This window comes from Lepus europaeus, chromosome 10 (genome assembly GCF_033115175.1).
Source record: "Lepus europaeus isolate LE1 chromosome 10, mLepTim1.pri, whole genome shotgun sequence".
Taxonomy (NCBI): Eukaryota; Metazoa; Chordata; class Mammalia; order Lagomorpha; family Leporidae; genus Lepus; species Lepus europaeus.
Genome location: NC_084836.1, coordinates 66,322,468 through 66,344,530, shown reverse-complemented (window position 1 = coordinate 66,344,530; position 22,063 = coordinate 66,322,468). Strand labels below are relative to the sequence as shown.

Genomic DNA, 22,063 nt, shown 5'->3' with positions numbered 1-22,063 from the left:
TTGGGCCCTGCACCCCATGGGAGACCAGGAGAAGCACCTGGCTTCTGCCTTCAGATCAGTGTGGTGCGCCGGCCGCGGCGGCCATTGGAGGGTGAACCAATGGCAAAGGAAGACCTTTCTCTCTGTCTCTCTCACTGTCCACTCTGCCTGTCAAAAATAAATAAATAAAAAGAAAATGGCCCAAGTCCTTGGGCCCTTGCACCCACGTGGGAGACCTGGATGGCGTTCCCCACTCCTGGCTTCAGGAGATAGATCTTCCTCTCTGAAAACTCTGCCTTTTGGGCTGGTGCTGTGGCATAGCAGGTTAATCCTCCACCTGCGGTGCTGGCATCCCGCATAGGCACGGGTTCGAGTCCCTATGTGGACTACTCCACTTCCGATCCAGCTCTCTGCTATGGCCTGAGAAAGCAGAAGATGGCCCAAGTCCTTGGGCCCCCGCACCCGCGTGGGAGACCTGGAAGAAGCTCCTGGCTCCACATCAGTCCAGCTCTGGATGTTGCAGCCATCTGGAGAGTGAACCAGAGGACGCAAGACCCCTCTCTCTCTCTGCATAACTCTGCCTTTCAAATAAATAAATAAATCTTTAAAAACAAAACTCTGCCTTTTAAGTAAATAAATTTTTTAAAAAGGGCTCATTTTGCAGATGGAGACACTGAGTTTCACACAGGACATGGACTGGTCCTCTCTATACAGCTGAGCCTAGAGGTCACATCCCCAGGTTCTAGCCCTCACTACTGCCCCTATCTGAGTCGTGCTGGACCTGAGCATCCCACCACCGGCACAGCAGCTTGGATTCTTGCCTTTGTCTGGGTCTGGTTCCAGATCCCGCTCCCTAGAATCGCCTTAGCCCTAGACACTCATTTTCCGTGTCCTTGGCGCCGCCTGGCGGAGTTGCGGCGAATCCTCAACTGCCGCAGCCGCTCTCCCAGACTTGGACTGGAAACGCTCTCGCCGCCGGGGTCAGGTTTCCCCCAGCTGAGAGGCGGGGGAGCCTCTGCTCGCTTTGCACAAGGCTCGCATCTTGCAGACCCCCATTCTCCCCATCCGCTTTCTGTTCCTGGCCCCGGATATATCTACCGACCCACCTGCTCCCAACACCGCGGGCACAGAGTCTGAGTCTGGGGGAGGGGGCGAAGGGCAGAACGAATCCGGACTTTATTGTTGGGGGCCGGGGTTGCTACATCGTCAAGCAGAAAGAGTTGATGGGGAGGGGAAGGCCAGTGCGGCCCGCCCCGCTCCCGGGTGGGCGGCCGGAAGGGCTGACGGTACGGAAACCACGGAGCAGGGTGCGTGTCACGCCCCGGTCCGAATTGTGCAGTGGAGGGGTCTGGGGGCGGGGCCAGCCACGAGGTCTAGGGCCGGGACGGGGCGGCTACAGACTCGGCGAATCCTGCGGCGCGGGGCGGGGCGGGGGCGAGGCTTCTATTGCTTTTTGCTCACAGTTTTGCGGAAGGCGAGGCGTGGGGGTGGGCTCGGACTGGACACCCCTGGCCCCCCTCGGTACCCCTTGGGCGATGGGTGCTGGTGAAAAGAATGGAACCCAGACTGGGGAGGGAGAGGCGCGGGAAGGGTCCATGGGGGCATCTCCTTGGTCCCACCCAAGTGCCAGAGATGCCCCCAAGGGGCTGCCCCCTGCGTTGGGCCCGGCTGGACCTGGGGCTAGGGCGTGGTGCGGGGCGGGCACAGTGAGGTTGCAGGCGGTAAAACCAAAGTGCTTATGAGGGACCTAGGATCCCGCCTGCTCCCCTCCCCCTGCGGAGGACGGGGGTGTTCACGGAAGCGCTTCAGTTTGGGGTAGGGGGCCGGAGTCCCAGAGTCCGCTTATTGCCAAGAAAATCCACTTCTGCCCCCTGGACCCCGACCATGGCTTGTGAACCCCGTTTTGTGCTAGGTTTGGGGGGGAAGGGCTGGATGGACATGGCTTTTGGGAGAGGGGGTGTCTCCAAGGGGGCTCGGGGGTGAGACGGCCCCCCCTTTTATAGGGGAGAGGGAAGGGCAGGGGGCGGGGTTCCCTGAGATCTGGGGTGTTCCCCCCCTTCTGAAGCCCCCCTCCCCCGCTACCCCTCCCCTTTCCTGGAACCCCGTACCTCGGGGTGGGGGGGGAAGGAGAGATCATTCAGGGAGCGCCGGGAGGAGGGGCGGGCTGGGAGCCCGGAGGCCTGGGTCCCGGCTGAGTGGGAGGGGCTCGGGGTTGAGGTCAGTAGGGGGAGAAGAGGATGGGTCCGTGCGCAGTTCGGATGGGTCCCGGGGCCGGGTGGAGCAGCGGGTGGGTGATCGGCGGTCCCTGCAGAAGAGGTGCGGCCGGAGCCGGGCGCAGGGACAGCGGGGAGCCCGCGGCCGCTGCCATTACCGCAGCCACCGCCAGGGGGCTGGGGAGCAGGCCGCCGGCCAGGGACTTGGGCAGCTCCTTGGAGAAAGTCAGCGTGCCCTGAGGCGGGGAGAGAGAGAGTGTGAAGTCATCCCAGGGCCGGCAGCGCCCCGGGCCCTCCCGAGGATGGACTGCCCAGCCCCTAGGCCTCACCGCCAGCTCTCCGGCGCCCCGAGGCTTCTTGTGACGGCTCAGTAGTGGGTTGGGCTTCCCGGCCACGCCGTCTCGGTGCCGCCGGCTGGAGATGTGCTGCGGGGTGCAAGTGGGTAGGGGGGCTGTGAACCCCTCGGGAAAGGGGCAGCCGCGCGAGGGGACGGCCGCGGCCCGTAGCACCCCGCCCCGTCCCCTCCGTTGGCCGCCCCGATGAAGAAGGCCTCAAGCTCCTGGTTCTTAATGGGTGCAGCTCCCCAGCCCACCTGTTTCAGTTGGACCTCCGAGTTGACCTTGACATTGCAGATCTCACAGTGGAAGGTTCGGTCCTGGGCAGGAGCCTCAGGCTCCCCGGGGGTGGGAGGCCCCAGGCGCGGGTAAGCCTTGATAGGGCCCAGCCCGCTCCGGGCCTCCAGAATGGTCTTGTGCTTAGTACCTGCGGCCACAGAGGGCAGGAGGTAAGGAGTGGAGGAAAAACTGCAGGCCTGCTGGGGTTTGCGGAGTCTACCCCCATTCCCAGTTACCCTACTGGGAGAGGGGCTTTTCCCCAAGCCCCTGGGACCCCTCCAGACACAAGGTGGGTCAGGGGATAGTCACAGGTGAGTAAGTAAGGCGGAGGGGGAGCTGAGGAAGTGGGGAGCCCTGGGATGGGGAAGGAGAAAGGCTGGTGGGTCTTAGAGGGGCCAGGAATCTGGGGAGGTGGGCTGAGGACAGGCGGGTGTGGCTGGGGCTGAGGTCTCCATACCTTTGTTATGCGCTTCAAGCTGGGACAGGGAGTTCACAGCCACCTTGCACAGAGCACAGTAGAGCAGCCGCTTGGCTTTCTCCTCCTCTTCCTTGCTACCCCCGGGCACGGAAGCTGGGGCCGGAGTCCCCCCCTCACCCTTGGCTACACCCCGACCGGTCTCTGGAACGCTGGGAGGGGATGGGGAGCCAGGCTGTTTCTCTGGGGATCCCGGGGCTGGACCCAGTCCATTCTCCATGGAAACTGTTGTTGGGAGGAGAAACATGGGGTCACCCCAGATACCTCCTGGCTTAGATTCTTCACGTGGAGGAAACTCACCCCAATTTCCCGGAGTGCAAGGGCCCAGGAGTCCCCGCCCTGTGACCACATGCATGGTCTCATGCCTTGGGCCGCAGCCAGATGTGTCCAGCTGCTGCGGGCTGGGTGTGAGACTGCAATGCCTGGCTCATTATTCATAAGCTGGGAATGGCCAAGGGGTCTAGCCCCACCTTAGGTGTAACTGGCAGCCATTCCAGCCGGGGAGGAGAGCCAGCAACACGGATTCACCCCATGGTGGTCTGCCAGCCAGCCTGGACTTCCCGCCAGGACAGCCCCTTCCCAAGCAGCCCTGGGAAGGGGCAGAGGCCGCAGGAGGAAAGGTTAGGAGGGACAGGCAGACCTGCGCAAGGGAAACAGAAACAGCAGGAGTGGAGACCAGGGATGCAGGCTGCTCTATAATTCATGGCTTGATTAAAGATGCACGGGCCCCAGGCCTCAGCGCTGGCGACGGCCTCTGAACGGGGAAACTCTAGCGCTGCCATTCTCGCTCCAGCAGCCGATCCAGTGTCCAGGTCACAGGGAGGCCGTGGGGGCAGGGAGCTGGGGGGGACTGCAGGTGTCCGTGCAACTCTCTCTCATCACTGCTCTTATTTCTGCCGCCCTCCATCACAACCCAGTCTGGACGGGATTTCGTGGATTATAGAAGCAGGGGAGGCAGAGTTAGCCTGCCCTGTGTCCTGAGAACAGAGGCTGCAGGCACTGGATGAGGTCATTGGTGTAAAGGACTTAGAACAGTGCGACAGGGGGAAAGCCAGCCCTCACCAGGGCCATCGACATGCTCCCCACTACAGAGGGGCATGGATCAACCAACCCTAGGTGGTCGGGCCAGGAAGCAGCCGGGGCACGACCAGAACTTGGCTCCTCACCCATGCACCTGCTCACTCTGTCTGTGCAGCCCCAGGCATGTGTGTGTGTGTGTGTGTCTGTGTGTAAGAGAGAGAGGGAGGGAGGGAGAGAGAGAGCCTGGCTTCCAAGCAAGCACATGCTTGCTTCTCACTGTTCTTGGGGTGGGGCAGGAAGGCCAGGGGAGGATTCGGGGCAAAATAGGGAGGTAGGTCTCTGTGAAGTTGGCCCTGGCTGACATCTGATGTGCTAATCCCAGGCCAGGGGTGGCTCATCACTTCCTCCCAGATATTCTCTCTTCCCCAGTTTTTTGGCTGGAAGTTCGGCGGAGGCCCTTGGCCACGAGGGATAAAGAATCTTGGAGCTGCTTTTTTGTGAACCTGGCAGAGACCGCAAAGATCTTCATGTCTCACTCCACCACGCCCCAGAGGGGTCAGAAGGTCTACCCAGGATCCTCCCAGGAGTGGCTCGAGTGGCCCCGAGGGGAGCCCCAGCAGGGCAGGCCCTCACGCCTCCAAGTTCCCTCTCTCTCCAGGCGTGAGGGGGGCCAGGCTCTGGATCTGGGAGCTGCTTTCTTCCTGGGGAGGGTGCCAGCCTAGCCCCTCTCTGAGTCACTGGAGGACAAACAGTGGGGACTCTGTTGAGAGGAGTTGGGACAGGGTGACAGTATGGAAACTGTGCATCATTGGGCTTGGCTCTGGGACTCACCTTGGGTGGGGGTGGGGACCGAGGAAGAGAGAGATGGAGGCAGAGGAGCCTTCTGGGGGTGGGGGAGAGATTGGAGAAGACAGAGATCAGTGGAAGAGTGGGGGTGGGATTCAGACGTACCTGGACGGGGTGCCGTGTTGTCCGCATTTGGAGGGCTGCTGCCTGGGGGAGCTGGGTCTGCAGGCTCCCGGACGCCAGGCTCCCTGCCTCGGGTCTTGGCGGCCTCGATGCCTTTGACTCGTCGGGCGTGGCGATTGCCCTTGTAGTGCGCCTCAGCCTGGCTCTTCATGGGGAGGGAGGGACGAATGGTGTCTGGGACAACCCTTCCTCTGCATTACCTCCCCACGGGGCTCAGGTCCTGGGGTGCGCTCAGCAGGCTCTCACACCAGAGAGATGTAAAGCCCTGGGCACTCCCGGGGCTCACAGTGGAGCCCTACCCAGCCCACACTGAGGCCCCTCACCCAGCCCCAAGGCGGAGACAGGGACCTCCCAACCTGTACTAGAATCCTCCACAGGGAGAGGCCTTGCAACCCAGCCAGCCGGCGCCCTCTGAGTCCCCCAGCCCAGGATCCAGCCCGTGCCGCCTCCACCCCCAGGCTGCGATCCCAGGAGCTCTGGCGCCCGGGCCCTACCCTGACTACTCCCCTGCTGGGTCTCATTTTCCCTGGAGGACCCTGGCCCGGAGCCCAGCTCTGGAGACAGAGACAGCAGCAGAGACAGCTGTCAAAACAGAGCCACTCAATGGAGGAGGGAAGGGGAGGGCAGAAGAGGGGAGAGGTGTCCGCTATTGGCTCGCGGTGCTCCTGGCCTCGCCCCTCCCCCCAGGGAGTGGAGACAGGGTTGGCAGAGAGGATGCCTGGGGTCTGGGCTTAGGGGGCAGCCAAATGCTGGCTGCACCTCTCCGCCCCCGCTCCACTCCCATGTGTCCCCCCTGCCAAGAATGTGCACCCTAGAGTCACAAGGTCACCCACACGGGAAGGAGAGACGGGCAGCCCGGGGCCAGGGCAGCCGCGGGGTGTGTGTCCTCTGTGTGTGCTGGGTAGAGAACTGGAACACGCCTTCACTTTTCCCCTGCTCAGCAGAATGAGATTCTGCTGCTTTTCTCCATAAGCGCTCAGAGCCTGCACCCCACAAAGTCCCCTCTAGACCCACGGAGAAGTCCCAGTGGAGCCTCAGGGGAGGAATTCTGGGAGGCTGGACACCTGGGCTCCACGTGGCTTCTCCCCACGGGGGTCAGATCCTGCGTGTGATCCGCAGTGGGCAGAACAGAGACCTTGGAGCGAGAGGAGGCGGCCCTGGGGCTACAGGGAAGTGGGTGGGCCAGAGCAGGGGAGCTGAGCAGAGGCAAAGAGGACACAGGCACTGGCGGGAGCCAACAACCTAACCCGGTCCTATACCCAAGGACCAGTGGGCCGGAGGCCACGCTCTCCCGGGTTCCAACAAGCTCTGAGCCAGGGATGCCCCAGTGCCCAAGTCGGAGGGGCAGGCTTTCCAAGACTCAGCTGCTTTGTGTCAGAAGCCACAGCAGCGCTCTCCCCTCTGGTGCCCTCCTCCTACACGTTCCCCATTCCCTGCTCCCCTGCCCCCCCTACACCCTCAGTCCCCATCTCGGCCCCAGGAGGAGGACTAGCAGCTGGGCTCCTACCTGAGAGTTGAAGCGGATTTGACAGACGTTACAGGAGATGACAGGCCGCTTGGTCTTGAGCAAGGGTCCCCCGAATGTGTGCGACAGCACAGCCTTCTGCACAGGGTCCATCTGTGGAGGCAAGCTGCGCTGAGCTGGGAACACCCCAGCTCAGGCTCGTGTGCCCCACACGGGCAGCAGCCGGCTTGAGCTGAGGTCCCCAGAACCTCCTCTCGTGCCTCAGTATCCAGAGGGCTCTCAGTCTCGGTCCCCTCATTCTCTCCCCGCCTCATCTTGGCAGCCCTGCAAGGAACCCCAGCCAACTAGCCCAGTGCCCCCATTGTACAGAGCGGAAGTGGCTTGCCCAGGGCCACACCGCGAGTTAACAGCAGCTTTAGAACTTGAACCTGGACTCCTGCCTCGTGCATCACACCAAGGTGATGCAACTTTGTCACTTTGACCTGGCTCCTACAGCCAGGTTGATCCACCAGAGGCCCAGTGCCATGAAGTCCCAGAGCGCCCTGGCCCCTAGGGCCTTCAGCTAAAGCCTCTGAAGCCCCCCATCTCCTCCCCATTTTGAGGTAAGACCCTATCCTCTGGTCCCAGGAGACAAATATTCCCAGCTTCCCACTGGGCTCCCCACCCCATCCCCGGTCGCCCTAATATGCGAACTCCCTGGGCCATGTTAAGGCAGCAGCCTCTAGAGGGCGACAGTGCGTGGTCCTGGTGAAATATGGGTGATAAGTGGGGTGGGGAGGCCCCAGGCACCCTGAGAGATCTTATGCACTCTCTCCCAGATCAACAGGACTCTGGGGCAGGGCTGTGGGGCTGGGCGGGATTAGGAACGGCCTCTGCCTCCACCCTGGGTCAGCAGATGTCTCTGCAGTCTCCTGCCAAGAGTTCACATGAGGAGGGGAGGGGATGGCAGTTTCTCTGAGCCTCCTGCTATCAGTGGATAAAGCCAGGGGCCCAGAGAAAACAGTCTCCCTGGACAGCCCTCCTCCCTGCTGGGCCCTGGGCGGCCAGGACTGCAGCTGGGGCTGGGGAGGGTCGGGTGATGGCAGAATGGACCACATTAGGGCTGGTATCTTGTCTTCCAGATGGACAGATCCAAGTAAAAAGCCGTCGCTGGGCCTGGGGCTCCAGGGTTCCCAGGGAGACTGTGGTGGGAGGTGGACCACGAAGCAGGGGAAGCCCAGACACATCCACGTCCCATGGCTCTCCCCAGCAGTCTCACTGGCTGGCTGGGGCTCATGTGGCAAAACGGGTGCCGTGTCCACACCCACCCTGCCCCAGTTTGGAGGTGGTGGATGTGGGAGCCGCGACTGGGGTCTGGTGGACCAGGGTCGGTCTCTTGGCCAATCCGTGGCTCCCTCTGCACTTCCCGCCAGCTTCCTGGAAGCCCCAGCCAGGCAGGAGAAGGATGGGTGTGTCTATGTGTGCTAGGCAGCCTGTGCCTGGGCGGAGTGTGAATGAGTGTCATTGTGTGTACATCATTGAGGCATCAACATTTCTACACCGGGGGCTTTGCCGACACCCCCAGCGGTCAGGCTGTGTAATCTTCTGCTGCGTGTTTATGTGTGAACGTATGATGTGTCTGGCAGAAGGAAAGACAGACCAAGTTGGAGACAGGCTTTAATCAGAGAGGGGAGGCTCCAAGCCTCCAAGCCTCAACCATCCCTGAGACCCCCAACTCTGCTCCCTGCACCCCCAGGTTGTAATAATCCCTGAATTCAATCCCACGCTGGGTAGGGGAATAGGAATTCAACCCAAACAGAAACTCTATCGGAGCCAGGAAGCCCAAGTTGGATGAAAGAGCAGGAAGAGAGGAGTGGAATGGAAGAGGGGCCGGCAGAGTCCCCTGGTTCTCTCTGTACCCCACTCACCCCCCCTCCAGCCTGCTCCCCAGAGGGGCTGAGGACCTGGGCCCTGAGGATGATTTGCGGACTGACCACCCCAACATCCACCCCCCTGAGAACGGTCCCAGCCCCACCTGGGTGCTACCGCTCACACAACCCCTTGCCCAGGTTGCAGGCCATAAACACTACCGGGGTGGGGGTGGGGGTGCAGAAGGGGCCAGTCACAGTGGGGGGGGGCAGGTGAGTCCTGCCTACCTTCTCCAGGGGTGGAGGAGGGTCCAGGGTGGAGGAGAAGGCTCCTGGGCCCTATCCCTACGCAGGTGGAATGTGAGCCACTGAAGTGTTGCTCCAGGCCAAGGTCAGGAGGCCCTGGTGACCTAGATGAGGGCTCCCTGGGGGCAGCATCTCCCAGAGCCCCTTTCCCTGGGATGTCGGCCTAGACCCTGCAGGGAAAGCCTCCACACGGTGCCCTCCCACCTGCCCTCTGACAGCAGAAATGAAGGGGAGCTGCTCCCTGGAGCCGGGGCAAAACCACTCAGGAAAGGCAAGGGGGGAGGGAAGGGGGAAACCAGATCAGGGAGGGGGGAGGGGGGCTACGATTGTGTTTCCTCCCACTGCCTTTTATCTGATGGACACGGCTGCCCCTGTGTGACCACCCCGTCCCCACCCCCACCCCCCAAATACAGGCCACAGTGAAAGGAAGTAGGGTCTCAAGGATGGGGAGACCCGATGGACAGCAAGGACCGGGGCGCAAGGGTGGGTGAGGAGCAGGTGCAAGCTGCTGGGAAGGGGCCTGGGCTGCACCAGAGGGGTCTGAGCGGCGTGGGAATGTGAGGCGAGGTGTACGACCTGACAGGAAGTCTGAAGGACCTGGGAGACAGAGGCCAGGGTACCCGGCATGGTGGCAGCAGGCTGGGGGCGCCAGCTGGGGCCAGGAGCCTGGTTAGGGCCGCGCGGCGTGGGGGATGGGCCGGGCAGCCCGAGGACCAGGCGAAGGGACAGAGAGGTAGCGGCCCCGCAGGGGCGGGAGGCGATGGGGTTGGGGGGGGGCGCGCTGCGGCAGCCGCGGGAGCCGGGGGCAGGGGAGGGGCTGGGTGGCTTACCCTGCGGGACCCTGCGGGCCGCGGCTCCATGGCCCCGGGGTGGCGGGCCCGGGCGGGGGGCCGAGCCTGGCTGGGCCGGGCGGGCGGGGGACGCGGCGCTCGTTGCCCGGGCGGCTCGGGGCTGTGCGGCCCGGCCGGCCCGGAGAAGGGGAGGCGGCGCCGGCCGGGTCCGGAGCCCGCCCCGGAGGCGGGGCCGCGGACGGGGGCGGGGACAGGGAGCTCTAGAGGCTGGCAGGGGGGCCAGGGCGAAAAGAGGAAAAGAGGAGGGGAGGGGATGTCTGTGTCCAAAAAGCCCTTGTTCTGGCCAGGGCCCGCTTGGCTCGGCGGCAGGGGCATGGATCAGAAGACCTCGGCCGCCCCCACTGGGGGTCCTTCCTGTGTCCGGCGTCCCCAGCAATCGTACGGACGACCCGGCTCGTCCAGCACGGATCTTTCTCCTTTATTTCATCCCTTCCGCCCTGACCCTCGCTCCGCCGTTGAGAACCCCCAGGAGACCCCTCCCCAGCTCCCTCTGCACCGTCCCTATGCGGCTGCTTCTTACGAGTCACCTCCACCGCTGGGGATGGGAAAACCGAGCCCGCGTACCCAAGTGCCAGGCAGTGCTTTCTCAGCGGCCTCTCCGAAAGGTGGAACTGGGGTCGCTTGCACTGAGGCGACCTCAGCCTGGAGATTTCGTCCCTAACCCCCTCCCCAGCTCCTCCCCTCGCCCGCCACCTGCCGGAGAACCGAGGTCCCTAAGAGCCGCGGCCTAGCGCACTTGCTGCCCCCTGGCGGTCGCGCAGGGGCAGCACCGGGGGCGGGGGTGAGCGACCCGCGGGTCAAGCCCCTCACTCTCCTCTCCGTCTCAGCTCCGAGCCTCCCCCACGCCGCCGCGTCTCATCCCAGGGACTGAATCTAGAAAAAGGCTGGATTTGGGGGACAGTGAAGGGCATCGGAGGGCAGAGGGGAGTCGTGGAGTGAGAGGAGGACGGGGGGAACTGGAAATGGGGCGCAGGGTCGTGGGGGTAGGGGCTGCCGGGGCAGGAGAGCCAGCTGGAGGCACTCGCACACCCCGCGCGGGTGACCACCGCCGTGGCCACCGCCGCCTAGCGTCGAAGGAGCCCTTGGGACGCGCCAGCTTCCGTACTGAGCCCTTGGCACGGATTATCTAATTTAATCATCAAACCACTATCTCAAGTAAGTGCTATTATTATCGTCATTTCATAGACGAGGGAACTGAGGCTTAGAGGGGTTAAATCATTTGCCCAAGGTCATGAGCTGGTGAGCGAAGGATTTGATTTTAAACCTGGGCAGCCTGGCTCCAAAGCCGCGTACTTAACTGCTGCACAGCTCTTCCGAAGGCCGGCTTTCCTGCAGTCCTCACTCCCCTGCAGAATCTGACACTCTCCACACAGCGGCACACTCTCCAACTCCACCGGAGCCGGGCCTCCCTCCCCCACCCCCAGCGGCTCCTGCCTTTCCTCTGCCCCAGCCGTCTCCTGTTCCCTCCTTTCCAAGGCTGAGGTCTCCACCAGCTCACTTTCCTCCCCCCTCCCCGCTCTTTCCTTAACCAAGAGCCTCACAACGGCGCGGGATGTGAGGATTGCATCACTGACTCCCTCAGCCTTGTGAGTGGGTTCTGTCGCGATCCCATTGCGCATCCGGTAACATCGAGGTTCATAGTAATGACACAGCCAGCACTTGGCACCATCAGAAGCCCAAGCTGGGGCTGTCCCACTGCCTGCTGGTCCCCTCTCCACGAGCTGGGCCAGCCATGGGCCCCTCCAGCATCAGCAGCCCTGGGCTGTTCGCACGCAGCAGCTAAGGAGCTTTGTGACCTCGGACAGGTCCCTTAACCCCTGGACCTGCATTTCCTCATCTATAAGATGCAGCAGGCAGTGGTGGGATTGCTGACACCTGAGGGGACTTCCAAGTCCCATATGTGGGTGGATTGAGGGGGGAGGTGCTCCCTGGGGTTCATGTTCCAGGCACGCCATCAATTGCACTTTCTCAGATACCCCTTTCTAGGCCTTATCCATGCCATTCGCGTCAGGTCAGTCTGGAATGTTCCCTAATGCCAGGAGTGGGCATTTAGCCCAAGACGCTCACCTCCCACATTGGAGTATCTGAGTTTGATGCAAAGCTCTTGCTCCTGACCCCAGCTTCCTGTTAATGCAAACCCTGGGAGGCAGTGATTAAGACCCAAGGCACTGGTCCCTGCCCCCCAACGTGGGAGGCCTAGAGTGAGTTCTCCCAGGTGGCTTTGGGCCCCGCCCAGCCCTGGTCTTTGTGGGCATTTGGGGAGTGAATTAGTGGATGGAAGCTCTCTCTCTCCGTGTGTCTCTCAAATAAACAAAAAATTTTAAATGATTTGTTTATTGATTTGAAAGGCAGATTGATAAGGAGAGTGAGAGAGGGAGAGGGAGGAAGAGAGATAGAGAGATAGCCTCCCTTGCTGGCTCACTCCCCACATGGCCACAGAGTCAGGGCTGGGCCAGAGGGAAGCCAGGAGCCTGGAACTCCATGTGGGTCTCCTATGTGGGTGGCAGGGACCCACATCCTTGGGCCTTTTTCTGCTGCCTTGCTAGGTGTATTAGCAGGGAGCTGGATCAGCAAAAGTGGAGCACCCTGCCAGTGTGCCTGGAAAAACAGTGGAAGATGATCCAAGTCCTTGGCTTCCTGCCACCCACGTGGCAGACCCAGAGGAAGCTTCTGGCTCCTGGCTTCGGCCTGGCCCAGTCCTGGCCATTGCAGCCATCTGGGGAGTGAACCCGCAGATGGAACATCTCTCATTCTCTGCCTTTCCCTCTCTCTGTAACTCTGCCTTTCAAATAAATAAGTCAACCTTAAAAAAAAAAAAAGAAAAGAAAAAGAAATGGAGCAGCTGGGACTTGACCTGGTACTCTGATATGGATGCTAGCATTGCAAGTGGTGGCTTAACCTGCTGTGCCACTATGCTGGTCTCACCAAATAAATAAAATTTTCCTTTTTATAAGATTTATTTATTGGGCCGGCACTATGGCGTAGTGGGCTAAGCCTCCGCCTGCAGCACAGGTTCTAGTCCCGGCTGCTCCACTTCCGATCCAGCTCCCTGCTATGGCCTGGGAAAGCAGCAGATGACCCAAGTCCTTGGGCCCCTGCACCCATGTGGGAGACCTGGAGGAAGCTCCTGGCTCCTGGCTTCGGATTGGTGCAGCTCTGGCCATTGCGGCCATCTGGGCAGTGAACCAGCGGATGAAAATATTTATTTATTTACTTGAAAGGCAAAGTGATGAGGGGTGTGGAGTGGAGGGGGAGGAGAGAGAGAGAGAGAGAGAGAGAGAGAGAGAGAGAGAGAGAATCTTCTATTCTCTGATTCATTTCAGCAAATGCCCACAACAGCCGGGGTGGGGGGGAGTCCAGTCCAGAGCCAGGAGCTCCATCTGGGTTTCCCACATGGGTGGCAGGAAGCCAAGGACTTGGGCCATCCTCTGCCACCTCCCAGGCGCATCCGCAGCAAGCTGGACTGGAAGCAGAGGTGAGATTGAATCCCAGGCACTCCGGTATGGGGTGCAGGCGTCCCAAAAGGAGACTTAACCCACTACACCACAACACCCGCCTCTACTATTTAATGCCTAATGTCGCTCCCTCTCTTCTCTTCTCCCTGCTCTACTCTGGTCGGTCTCCCAGGCACCATCTTCCTCGACACCCCTCAGGCTCCCTGGCTTGTGTAGTGACACAGCTTTTCTCACGAGATAGGGTGACTGTTGACTTGCTGTCTTTCCTACTAGACCGTGAGCTCTCTAAGGGCAGGAACTGGGCCCCGTGTCCCTGACAGCAAGGCACAGTGCCTAGTACATAGTTGATGCTCAAAAGCAATGTCTTTCGGTTAACTTGAATCTTTGTGTCTCTTCCACAGTGTGTTCGTTCCGGCCTCGGTTTTGCTGTACACCTGTCCCTGCTACTCATGGCTCCTTATCTAGCACAGTGCCTTGTTTATTAGGAAGTACTCAGTTTTCTCACCTGTAAAATGAACATAATAGCAACAGCCGCCCTGTAGAGTTGCTATAAGAGGTGAGATATGAAAAACACCTTGTAAACTTCTGAGGGCGATGCAAATGTGGGCTCGGGCGGTTTGCAGGGAGCAGCAGTCTGCTCTCTGGGGTCAGGTGCCGTGGGGTCGCATCACACCTCAGGCACGTGCTAAGTCCCTTTCCATAAACGACTGAGCCCCTGGGAGCCGTGGTTCTGCCTCTCATTGGCTGAACAGGGATAATCGTGTGGGTCTCATTGGGCGGATCTGACGCAGAGAAACGCCCACTGCCCACCATGCGGGAGCCTCAGCCTGTGTCTGTGTCTGTGGCTGGGTTGTTTGAATAAAGAGCCGCTTTCCCCCAGACCTGTAGCTCGCGCCCACTGTCCAGGCCTCTCAGTCCATCAGGCTGCTGGCCACTTGCAGACCCTTGGCCTACTGGTACACCAAGTCACATGTGCTAAAGTGTTCAGCACCTCCGGCCAGATCAGCCTGCCCCACCTCTGTCAACGGTGACTTCTTCCTCCCAGTCTCAGAGGCCTCACCCTTGCCCCATCCCCTCCCTCCTGCCCCACCCCCACACACCAGCTGGTCACTAGGGCCTGTCAATATTTCCTTGGAGACACGGCCTCCATCCTCCCTTCCCCTCCTGTCATACGCACACGGCCATGGCCCAGTCTGGCTTCCCCCGCAGTGTCCCGTAGGCAGCCACCCTCCTCCGGCCTCCTCTGCCACTCCGCTCAGCCCTCCCCGTGCCCGTCCCCACCAGGCCACTCTCCTGCTCCAGAGTGGGCAGTGGCTCCCTCTGTCACGCCATGTTCAATTGTTCAGTCTACGCCATGCCGTGTCTGCCCTAGCCCTCGGGTCCTCCTCAGCCACAGCGGGCCTCAGGGACGTGGGATCTACAGTCAGGCTGATCTGCCTGCGCTCGTCTGGCTCAGGGTTCTGCACCTATACCTCTCCCACCTCCCTGCCGACGCCAGCCCCGGGTGGTGCATGGCGGTTTGCTGGGTGGCGCAGGGCAGCCAGCACAAGTACCTCCTAAGGAACGCTCAGCACCAACATAGCTGCTGTCACCGCGCACCAGGTAGCAAACATGACCAGAAATTACCCAGAAGTGAGGAAGACTAAGAGGACGCCAGGAATTGGATGCAGCAGCAGGAGTGGGTGCACGGGGGTGGGGGGGTGGGGGGGTGGAGAAGGAGGAGTCCCCCCGGGGCGAGCCACCTGCTACTCACGGTGCTGTAGTTGCTGAACAGGCCCAGGGTAGGGGCGGGCTCCAGCGGGAAGGGCAGAATCTGCTTGAGGTCCAGCGGGGGCTGCATGATGGGAGGCTGCCGCAGCAGAGGGAGGGGCCCTGCCCGGCTCAGGCTGCCTGGAAGGCAGAGAAGACATTCTGTGAGCAGCGGGGAGACTGAAGCTAGGGAACACCCCCCCCCGCGCGCGCCCCGGAAGTAGTGGTCCCACTCCCCAGCCGGGATCCCCACACTCAGAAGAGGGGCCCCCCGTGCGGGCACATACACGTCCGCGTCCCCCACTGTCTCAGCAGCAGCGTATGTAGCTCAGTGCCCTGCAGCCCAGGCCTTCCTTCTGGCTGGCTTTCACTTCCCCCTTCTCCAACCTCCCTCCCCCAAGGCCTTTAGGCGCTTTATACACCCAGGAAGGGTCTAGACCACTGCAGGCTGCCTGCCGGGCCAGCAAGTCCAGGCCTGAGCCCCTGGCCGCTCCGCACTTCCGGTTGGCTTTCCCCTGGGGAATAACGGAGTCCGGAGGGTGCTCCATGCCACTGCCCGCAGCAGGACACCGAGGCCTGGACTCCAAAGGGGGCTGCTGAGTCCTGCTGGCGCCCTGCAGTTCGGATTTTGTCCCAGCCATGCTTCTTGACCTCAGAGAGTGGGTGGCATTGGCTCCGAGGGTTGCCCACCTGCGCGTCCCCAGACCCCCTTCTCCCTAGCTTCCTCAGTCTCCCCACACCCCTGATCTCACAGGCAGGGCTCAGCCAGGGGCTCTCTGCAGGAGGAACCACCGCTCAGCCTCTGGGAGGGGAATGCCTGGGTCTGACCCCAAGGGGAAATGAGAGTCGGGCCACCCTGCTCTCTGAAACCTATTTCTCCTCCCCCGCCAGAGTCCTGGGAGGAACTCCACCAGCCTCCAAAGGGCAGCCCAAAAAGGCACCAGGTCCCCCTGGGCTTCTGACGGCCTGCTGTCCAGCAGTGGGGAGCGCTGGCTGCCCTGGGCGGCTCCAGCAACCCCTGGCCAGCAACTGGGGTTCCCAGGAACAAAGGCGAGCCCAGGAGTCTGCGTGCCTGGCCCCGACCTCCTTTGACCTCTCCAGGGCCGAGGGTGCCCAGGGTCCTTTCCTGTCCCCTCCAGAGAGCTGCCCCTTTTCCTACCTTCAGTTTCCGAAGCCTGCTGCCCCCAGGCAGTGGCCTGGCCCTGGCCCCCCAGGGGCCTGGGCCTGACAGAGTCCCCTTCCCTCGGTTCTGCCCTCTGCCCCCTCCCTTGCCAGCCCCCTCCCCCCCAGTCCAGTCAGTAGAATCAGCCAATCAGAGTCCTGGAAAAGTGGGGCAGAGGGGAGGGCGGGGGATCAGGGATTAGGGGAATCTGAGGAGAGAGGGAGGGGGCGGGGAGGGCCCAGGCACAGCTGGGGGCAGGGAGCTGGTCCAGGGAGGTCTGGAGGGGTCTGTGTGTGCCACCCAGTGCCAAGACTGGACAGGCCAGGATGCCCGAGGCCGACAGGGGTCAAGGCTGCGGGGGATGGGGGTGGGGCATGAGCTTCAGAATTTCCAGAGCTGAAGGGGAGGGTGGGATGCTTGGCTTTGGCTTTGGAGCAGCTGGGGGTCCATGTGCCTGTGTCCATTCCCTCCCATGTGACCTTCAGGGCTGGGACAGGGTGGGGGAAAGGAGGCATATGCACACACTCACGCACGCACAGAGGTGAGCAAGAGAGTGTGGAGACGCAGAGGCAGGGACAGGGACAGGCGGCTGGAGGAGGAGATAAAGGCTCCGAGAGGGCAAAGGCGCAGAACAGCGGTGAGACGAGAGGCAAAAAGCCGAGAGGCCCTGCTGGCAAGCTGGACATGGAGCTAGGGACCAGCACGGAAAGGCCAAAGACAGAGGACAGAGGGAGTGGGGGAGAGAGGAGAGGGGAGAGGGGAAAGGGGGCCAGGCAGAGTGCCGGGCACATGGCCATTTCCTCTTCCTGGTCTGTCCCCTCCGAGCCCCGCCTCCCCTGGCCGCCTGGCACACGCAGCCAGGACAGCCTTAACGAGCCCCAGGCAGCATCAGGAATGGTGCGAGAAACCTGAGTGCTCCCAGAGGCCCCAGCACCCAGCACCCACCCCCAGCAGCTGGGTTTGGGCTGGCGCTTGCCCTTGTCCAGAGACTGCAGCTGGCTTCCTTGACCCTTTCCCTGGCCATAGCCTCTCAAGGTGGCCATCCCCCAAGCCCATGTTACAGGGGGAGCACCGGCTGCAGGAAAAAGCCATACAAAATGTATGGAGGTGCCACTCTGTGCCAGGCAGCGAATGTCGCGTATGACTGCATAGACTACCTTTCATCTCGGGGGTACCTCGAGCCATGAGGTCGCCATGATTTTAGGAAGTAGCTCAGATCTTTTTTTTTCCAAGTCGACAGAGAGGAAACGGAGTCTCAGAGATGTGAAACAACCTGGCGGCTGTCACACAGCATCTCCGTAGCAGGAGCTGTCACTTAGTGTAGCAAATTCTTTCTCCGCTGCACCACTCCCAGAGGGCTCTGATTTAACTCTGAAGCAGAGATCTGAGCACAGGCTCAAGGGAAGGGGGTGGGAGCCAGTTCCAGGCACTTCCTGGGCCGGGCGTCTTCATTTTCCCCCAGGTGGGAGCCACTGTGCGCCCTATGGCCAGCAACTCATGGGTGCGAGCCCTGGCAGGTGTGAGGGGTAGTGGAAGTGGAGGGGTGGATGAGGGCAGGAAACAAGGCCACCGGACACGCGTTCACCGTTGGCTGAGATCTGAGAGGGGCCTGGCTTCACATGGCCAGGCCTCAGGCGCCTCCCCTCTTCTCCGGGGAATAACAAGACTGGCCACCTTCTGAGAGCGCACTATATGTGTCAGGCATTTTATAGGCACCGGCTCCCAGGGGATGGGCCCAGCGCCCACTGGCTGGGTGATCAGCAAGTTTCTCTGGCTCTCTCATTCTCATCTGCCGATGAGAACAGGCGTCGTGGAGTTGATGGGGGGACTGAACAGATCCACGCAGAGAGCCGGGCCGGCCACAGGGAGAGAGCACAGGAAAGGTTTGCTGAATGTATGGGCCCGCACTGTCCTGGTGAGGACGCCGGGTCAGAGAGGGGGAGTTCCCCGGTCAAGGTCATACAGCATAGTGAGGGACCTGAACCTGTTTGTCTGGCTCCAGAGACAGGGCTCTGCAGCACTGCACTTTTCTGGGTAGCTTGAGGAAGCGAGGGAGGGAGGGAGGGAAAAAAGACGGGGATACAGGAAGCGTTGGGGAAGCAGGAAGCCAAGTAGCAAATACCAGGGCTTTTGACATCTGGCTGAAGGTGAGGGCTTCAGCTCAGGTTGGAGGAAGAGACAGACAGCAGATTGGAGTGTGTGTGTGTGTGTGTGCGCGCGCGCGTGTAGCACCCAAGTCAGGCAGGGCAGGGAGGAGCTGGGGCCTGGCCGGGGCAGGCCACTCCACGGGGAAGCTTATTAGAGTAATTACCTCCAGCAGGCAGGGCCGCACCCAGCTCCACCGGGAATTGCTACGTGCTCTGTTCAAGGCAGCTCCCAGCACCCTGCAGAGGGACTGAGCCCACAGACCCTCGGGTGGATGTCCATGTGTCCATTTCCACGCCCCGCTTGGCCCTGGGCCTGGGGAGCCTGCTCCGGTGTCCCCGCCAGCATCAAGCATGAAGCCACCACCACGCTGCACGTGGCGCCCTCCCTTCAGCCCACTGGGGGCTGCTCTTTCTTTCTCCCCAGACATTTGGGTGGGGTGTGGAGCCCCAGCCCCTTGGCCGTCTCAGGTGGGGCCTGGCGGGAGTGTCTGCTGGGAGTTGGCTCAGGGAGAGACAGGAAGCAGGTGAAGTGTTGGGGTAGGGCTCTGGGGCTGGCGTTGGTCTGCAGACTGGGCCAGGAGGAGGTTGGATCAGGACCTAGGGCCCAAGGTGGTGAAAAGCTCGGGTTTGGTGCTCGGCTCTGCGATCTGATCTGGAATCCAGCTTTCTTCCCTTCGGGCTTTCTGACTTCTCCTCCCTCCCCAGAAGTGTGTGGGCAGCCGAGGGAAGGCCTTGAACCCTTGGGGTCTGATCTTGCCCCGTCCCCTGTCTGTTTCTGTCCCCTTCTGCCTCGACTCCTCCAACCAGGCAGGAGGCAGGCTGAGGGCTGCAGGCTTTGAAGTCGGAGATGAAAGAGACAAGGGGATGATTATGAACTACTCAAAACATCATCCCTAATAGCCCCGGGGGATGTGGGCAGGGGGGGGGTGCAGGGCACAAAGGGAGGGGACGAGCAGAGAGACCTCTGGGAAATCTTTCCCAACCTGACCGAAAGGGACTCCTTGGATGGCCCCCACCCTCTCCGCGCGGGGGGGCTCTGAGAAAGGACAGCACAGAAAAGCCCGGAGTGCAGCCCAGAGCAGCCGCCACCTTGAAGCAGGCCCGGCCTCTGGGGCCTGAGTTCACAGGTAGGCCTCACCTGCTGGGCAGAGGGGTTTCAGAGCTGCTCCTGGGCCTCCCTGCTCCTGGAGCCAGGGACCCCGAGCCCTGAGGACAGAAAAACTGCACCTGCCCTGAACGCCTTCCCCCACAGCTGCCCCTCTCCCTCTTCCCTCAAACAGGGCTCAGGTGTGCCCCCCACCCCGACTTCCCACCCCACTGTTGGCTTGGCACGAGGAGGGAGTTAATGGCAATGTCCTCCAGGGGGAGGGGGTGGGGTTCCCACTGGGGGCTGAGGGCCAATTTCAGAGTCTTTGGAGCCAGGCCTCCTCCCCTGTAAGGATGCATTTTCCAGCCTAGCCGCTGAGGCCGAACCTGGCTCACCCCGGCCCCTCGCGGGCACGTGTGATGCTGCCTCTGGGGCCCAGGCCCAGGGTGGAGCTTGGGAGACAGCATCGCAGGGGACTGAGGAAGGTGGGGCTGTGTTCCAGGGCCCTGAGTCTGCCAGGTGTTGGAGGGGGCCAGCCTAGGGCGGGGGTCTCCTGCCCTGATGGAGAGTCCTTGGGAGGGAGACAGGTGACCGGTCATTCATGCCTCTGTCCATTCATTCACTAAGTAGATAGGCTGCAGTGCTGGGTGGAGGGGGCGAGATCCAAGAGGCGAGAGACTGAGGACACTCGGGAGGACGAACAAGAGATGGAAGAAGGGCAGGAAGGCGACAGGGGACAGGAGAAAAACAAGTGAGACAAGGTCTCTGGAGAGAGAGAGGTGGCAGGGGCCAGTCAAGCCCTCAGGACATCAGCAGGGAGCCAGGTGTCCCCGGTGGGGGGCAGGGAGACCACAGGTGTCTGGGCCTGCTAGGGGGGCTCCCCCCCATAAACAGGGCCCAGGAACCGGCCCAGCCAGGGCTGAGGGCAGAGGTCAAGCATGGCCCTGGCCTGTTGTGAGGCAGAGCAGGGCAGGGACCTGGAGCCAGGACTGCTTCCGAGGCCAGGGCTCCGCTAGGCCCTCTCCTCCCCCATCCCCGGGGCTCCCTTCCCGATGTAGGTCATGAGGATGGGGTGGCTGTGGCTGGCGGCTGTCAGAGCCCAGTGGGAGTTCCCCTCCCCCCAGCCTGCCTCTCTGGGCGCCCCTCCCTCTCCTGGTGCCCCCAGCCCAGGGCAGGGACGCAGGGGAAGAAGGAAGGGCCCAGGCAGCCAGACTTGGGCGAGGGGCAGGTCCCGGCGTGTTGGGGCAGGATGGCTGCGGAGACAGGCTCTGAGCCGCAGGGGCGCCAGGGTGGACACCTTCCCACCCGCCTGCGCCGTTCCCGGCCCCTTACCTCCAGCCCGCAGGTCCCCACCTTCCGCCACACTCACCTCAAGCTCACCCCCTCCCCTCTTCCCCGCCCCCCACTTCCTCCTTCCCCTCTCATTCTGGGCCCAGAAGGATGTCGGAGTGTCTGAGGCTGAGCGAAGGCTGGGGACTGGAGCTGGGGGACAGCTCGAAACCTCCCCCAACTCCACCAGGCCGGGAGCAGCCCCCTCCCCCAACCGCTCGTAGACGGTCTTATAATATTCATGAGCCTCATGAATACGCAATACCCTCATTATGGGGCGGGGGTCTCGCTCGGCTCTGCCTCCCCCCCTCTGCCGCTCCCTGGGTTGCCGGGAGAGGCGGCAGCTCGGAGAAGAGGAGACGAGGGGACCCCCGAGGTGGCCCCAGATGGAGGGGGAGGGGGAGCCGGTCGCTGACGGGCGGCCGCAGTCACCGCGGTGCCGGGAGGCTGGGGGGCGGGGGTGACCCATTGCGAGGGGCCCGGGAGCCTGGAGCCTGGAGCCGCAGCGCCCACTCACCGAGGATCATGCTGGGGACCCGGGCGCCCGGGGTTCCGCGTCGCTCTGTCCCGGGGGCCGCTCTGGCCGGGCTGGGGGTACGGGGGGCGGAGTCGGGGAGGAGCAGAGGCCGGCCGAGGCGGAGCGGGGGCGGGGCCCGCAGCAGGTGAAGCCGGGAGGAGGGCACCCGGCACCCGGGGCTCCGCGAGGGGGCGTCCGGGCCCCCTCCCGCGTCGTCCCGCCCAGCCGCCGGCTGCCCCTCACCTTCGGGGCTGGCGGCGTCCCCGCGGCCGGCGCTGGGGGCACTGGACGTCCACGAGACCGAGGGAGGCGATGGAGGCAGCTGGCAGCTGATGCCTGGGTTCCAGGGAAGGGCTGCATGTGAGGGCGGGAACCGGTTCCAAGCTCGTCTGGGCGGGGGTTGTCTAAGGACTCCGGGGAGGGAAGGAGCCCCGGTTGGAGGGGACACGTGGGTCCCTTCCAGAGTGAGAGACTGGGCAGGGAAGGGGCTGTTCCGGTCCTAGTTTGTCTTTGGAGCTGGGTGTCCCAAGGGCTGGGTCTCAGGGGTGTGCCAGGTCCTGGGTCTGGGGTGAAACGCTGGGTTGGAAATGGGTCCCAGGTTGGCCTCTGGCTAATTCTTTAGAGAGGGTCTGAGTGAGGAGATTGCAGTCCAGGGACGGTGGAAGTGGGAAGAGAAGCTCCGACAAGGACCCTAAGGGCAAGTGGGAGATCCAGACCTGAGAGCCAATCGGACAGAGATGACCCGGCCAGGGGTGGAGTGGAGAGGGGCTCTGGGGGTGAGAGGGGGAGCTTCCTTCCAAGGCTTAAATCCGAGAGGCGTCCCTACCTTCCCTAATGTTCCGGTTCCTCCACCGAGGTGAGCTGCAGCTGCAGAGGAC

The 22,063-nt window shown here is 62.3% G+C and overlaps 1 protein-coding gene across 2 annotated transcripts; it reads right to left on the bottom strand.

The window, feature by feature from the left end:
* Window positions 1-1,130: 1,130 nt before the first annotated feature.
* On the bottom strand, window positions 1,131-15,081 carry ZNF385A (zinc finger protein 385A). 2 transcript variants are annotated; one of them, XM_062203537.1, is made up of 7 exons: window positions 14,948-15,081; window positions 6,778-6,888; window positions 5,253-5,415; window positions 3,264-3,506; window positions 2,785-2,954; window positions 2,522-2,617; window positions 1,131-2,428 (listed from the first exon to the last, which is right to left on the bottom strand). In XM_062203537.1, the coding sequence occupies exons 1-7, from the start codon at window positions 15,032-15,034 to the stop codon at window positions 2,198-2,200; spliced, it is 1,101 nt and encodes a 366-aa protein (XP_062059521.1). In that variant the 5' UTR covers window positions 15,035-15,081; the 3' UTR covers window positions 1,131-2,197. The 2 variants fall into 2 exon arrangements, with proteins under 2 accessions (XP_062059521.1, XP_062059522.1); XM_062203538.1 differs by lacking the exon at window positions 14,948-15,081 and adding an exon at window positions 9,719-9,788.
* Between the last annotated feature and the right edge of the window lie 6,982 nt (window positions 15,082-22,063).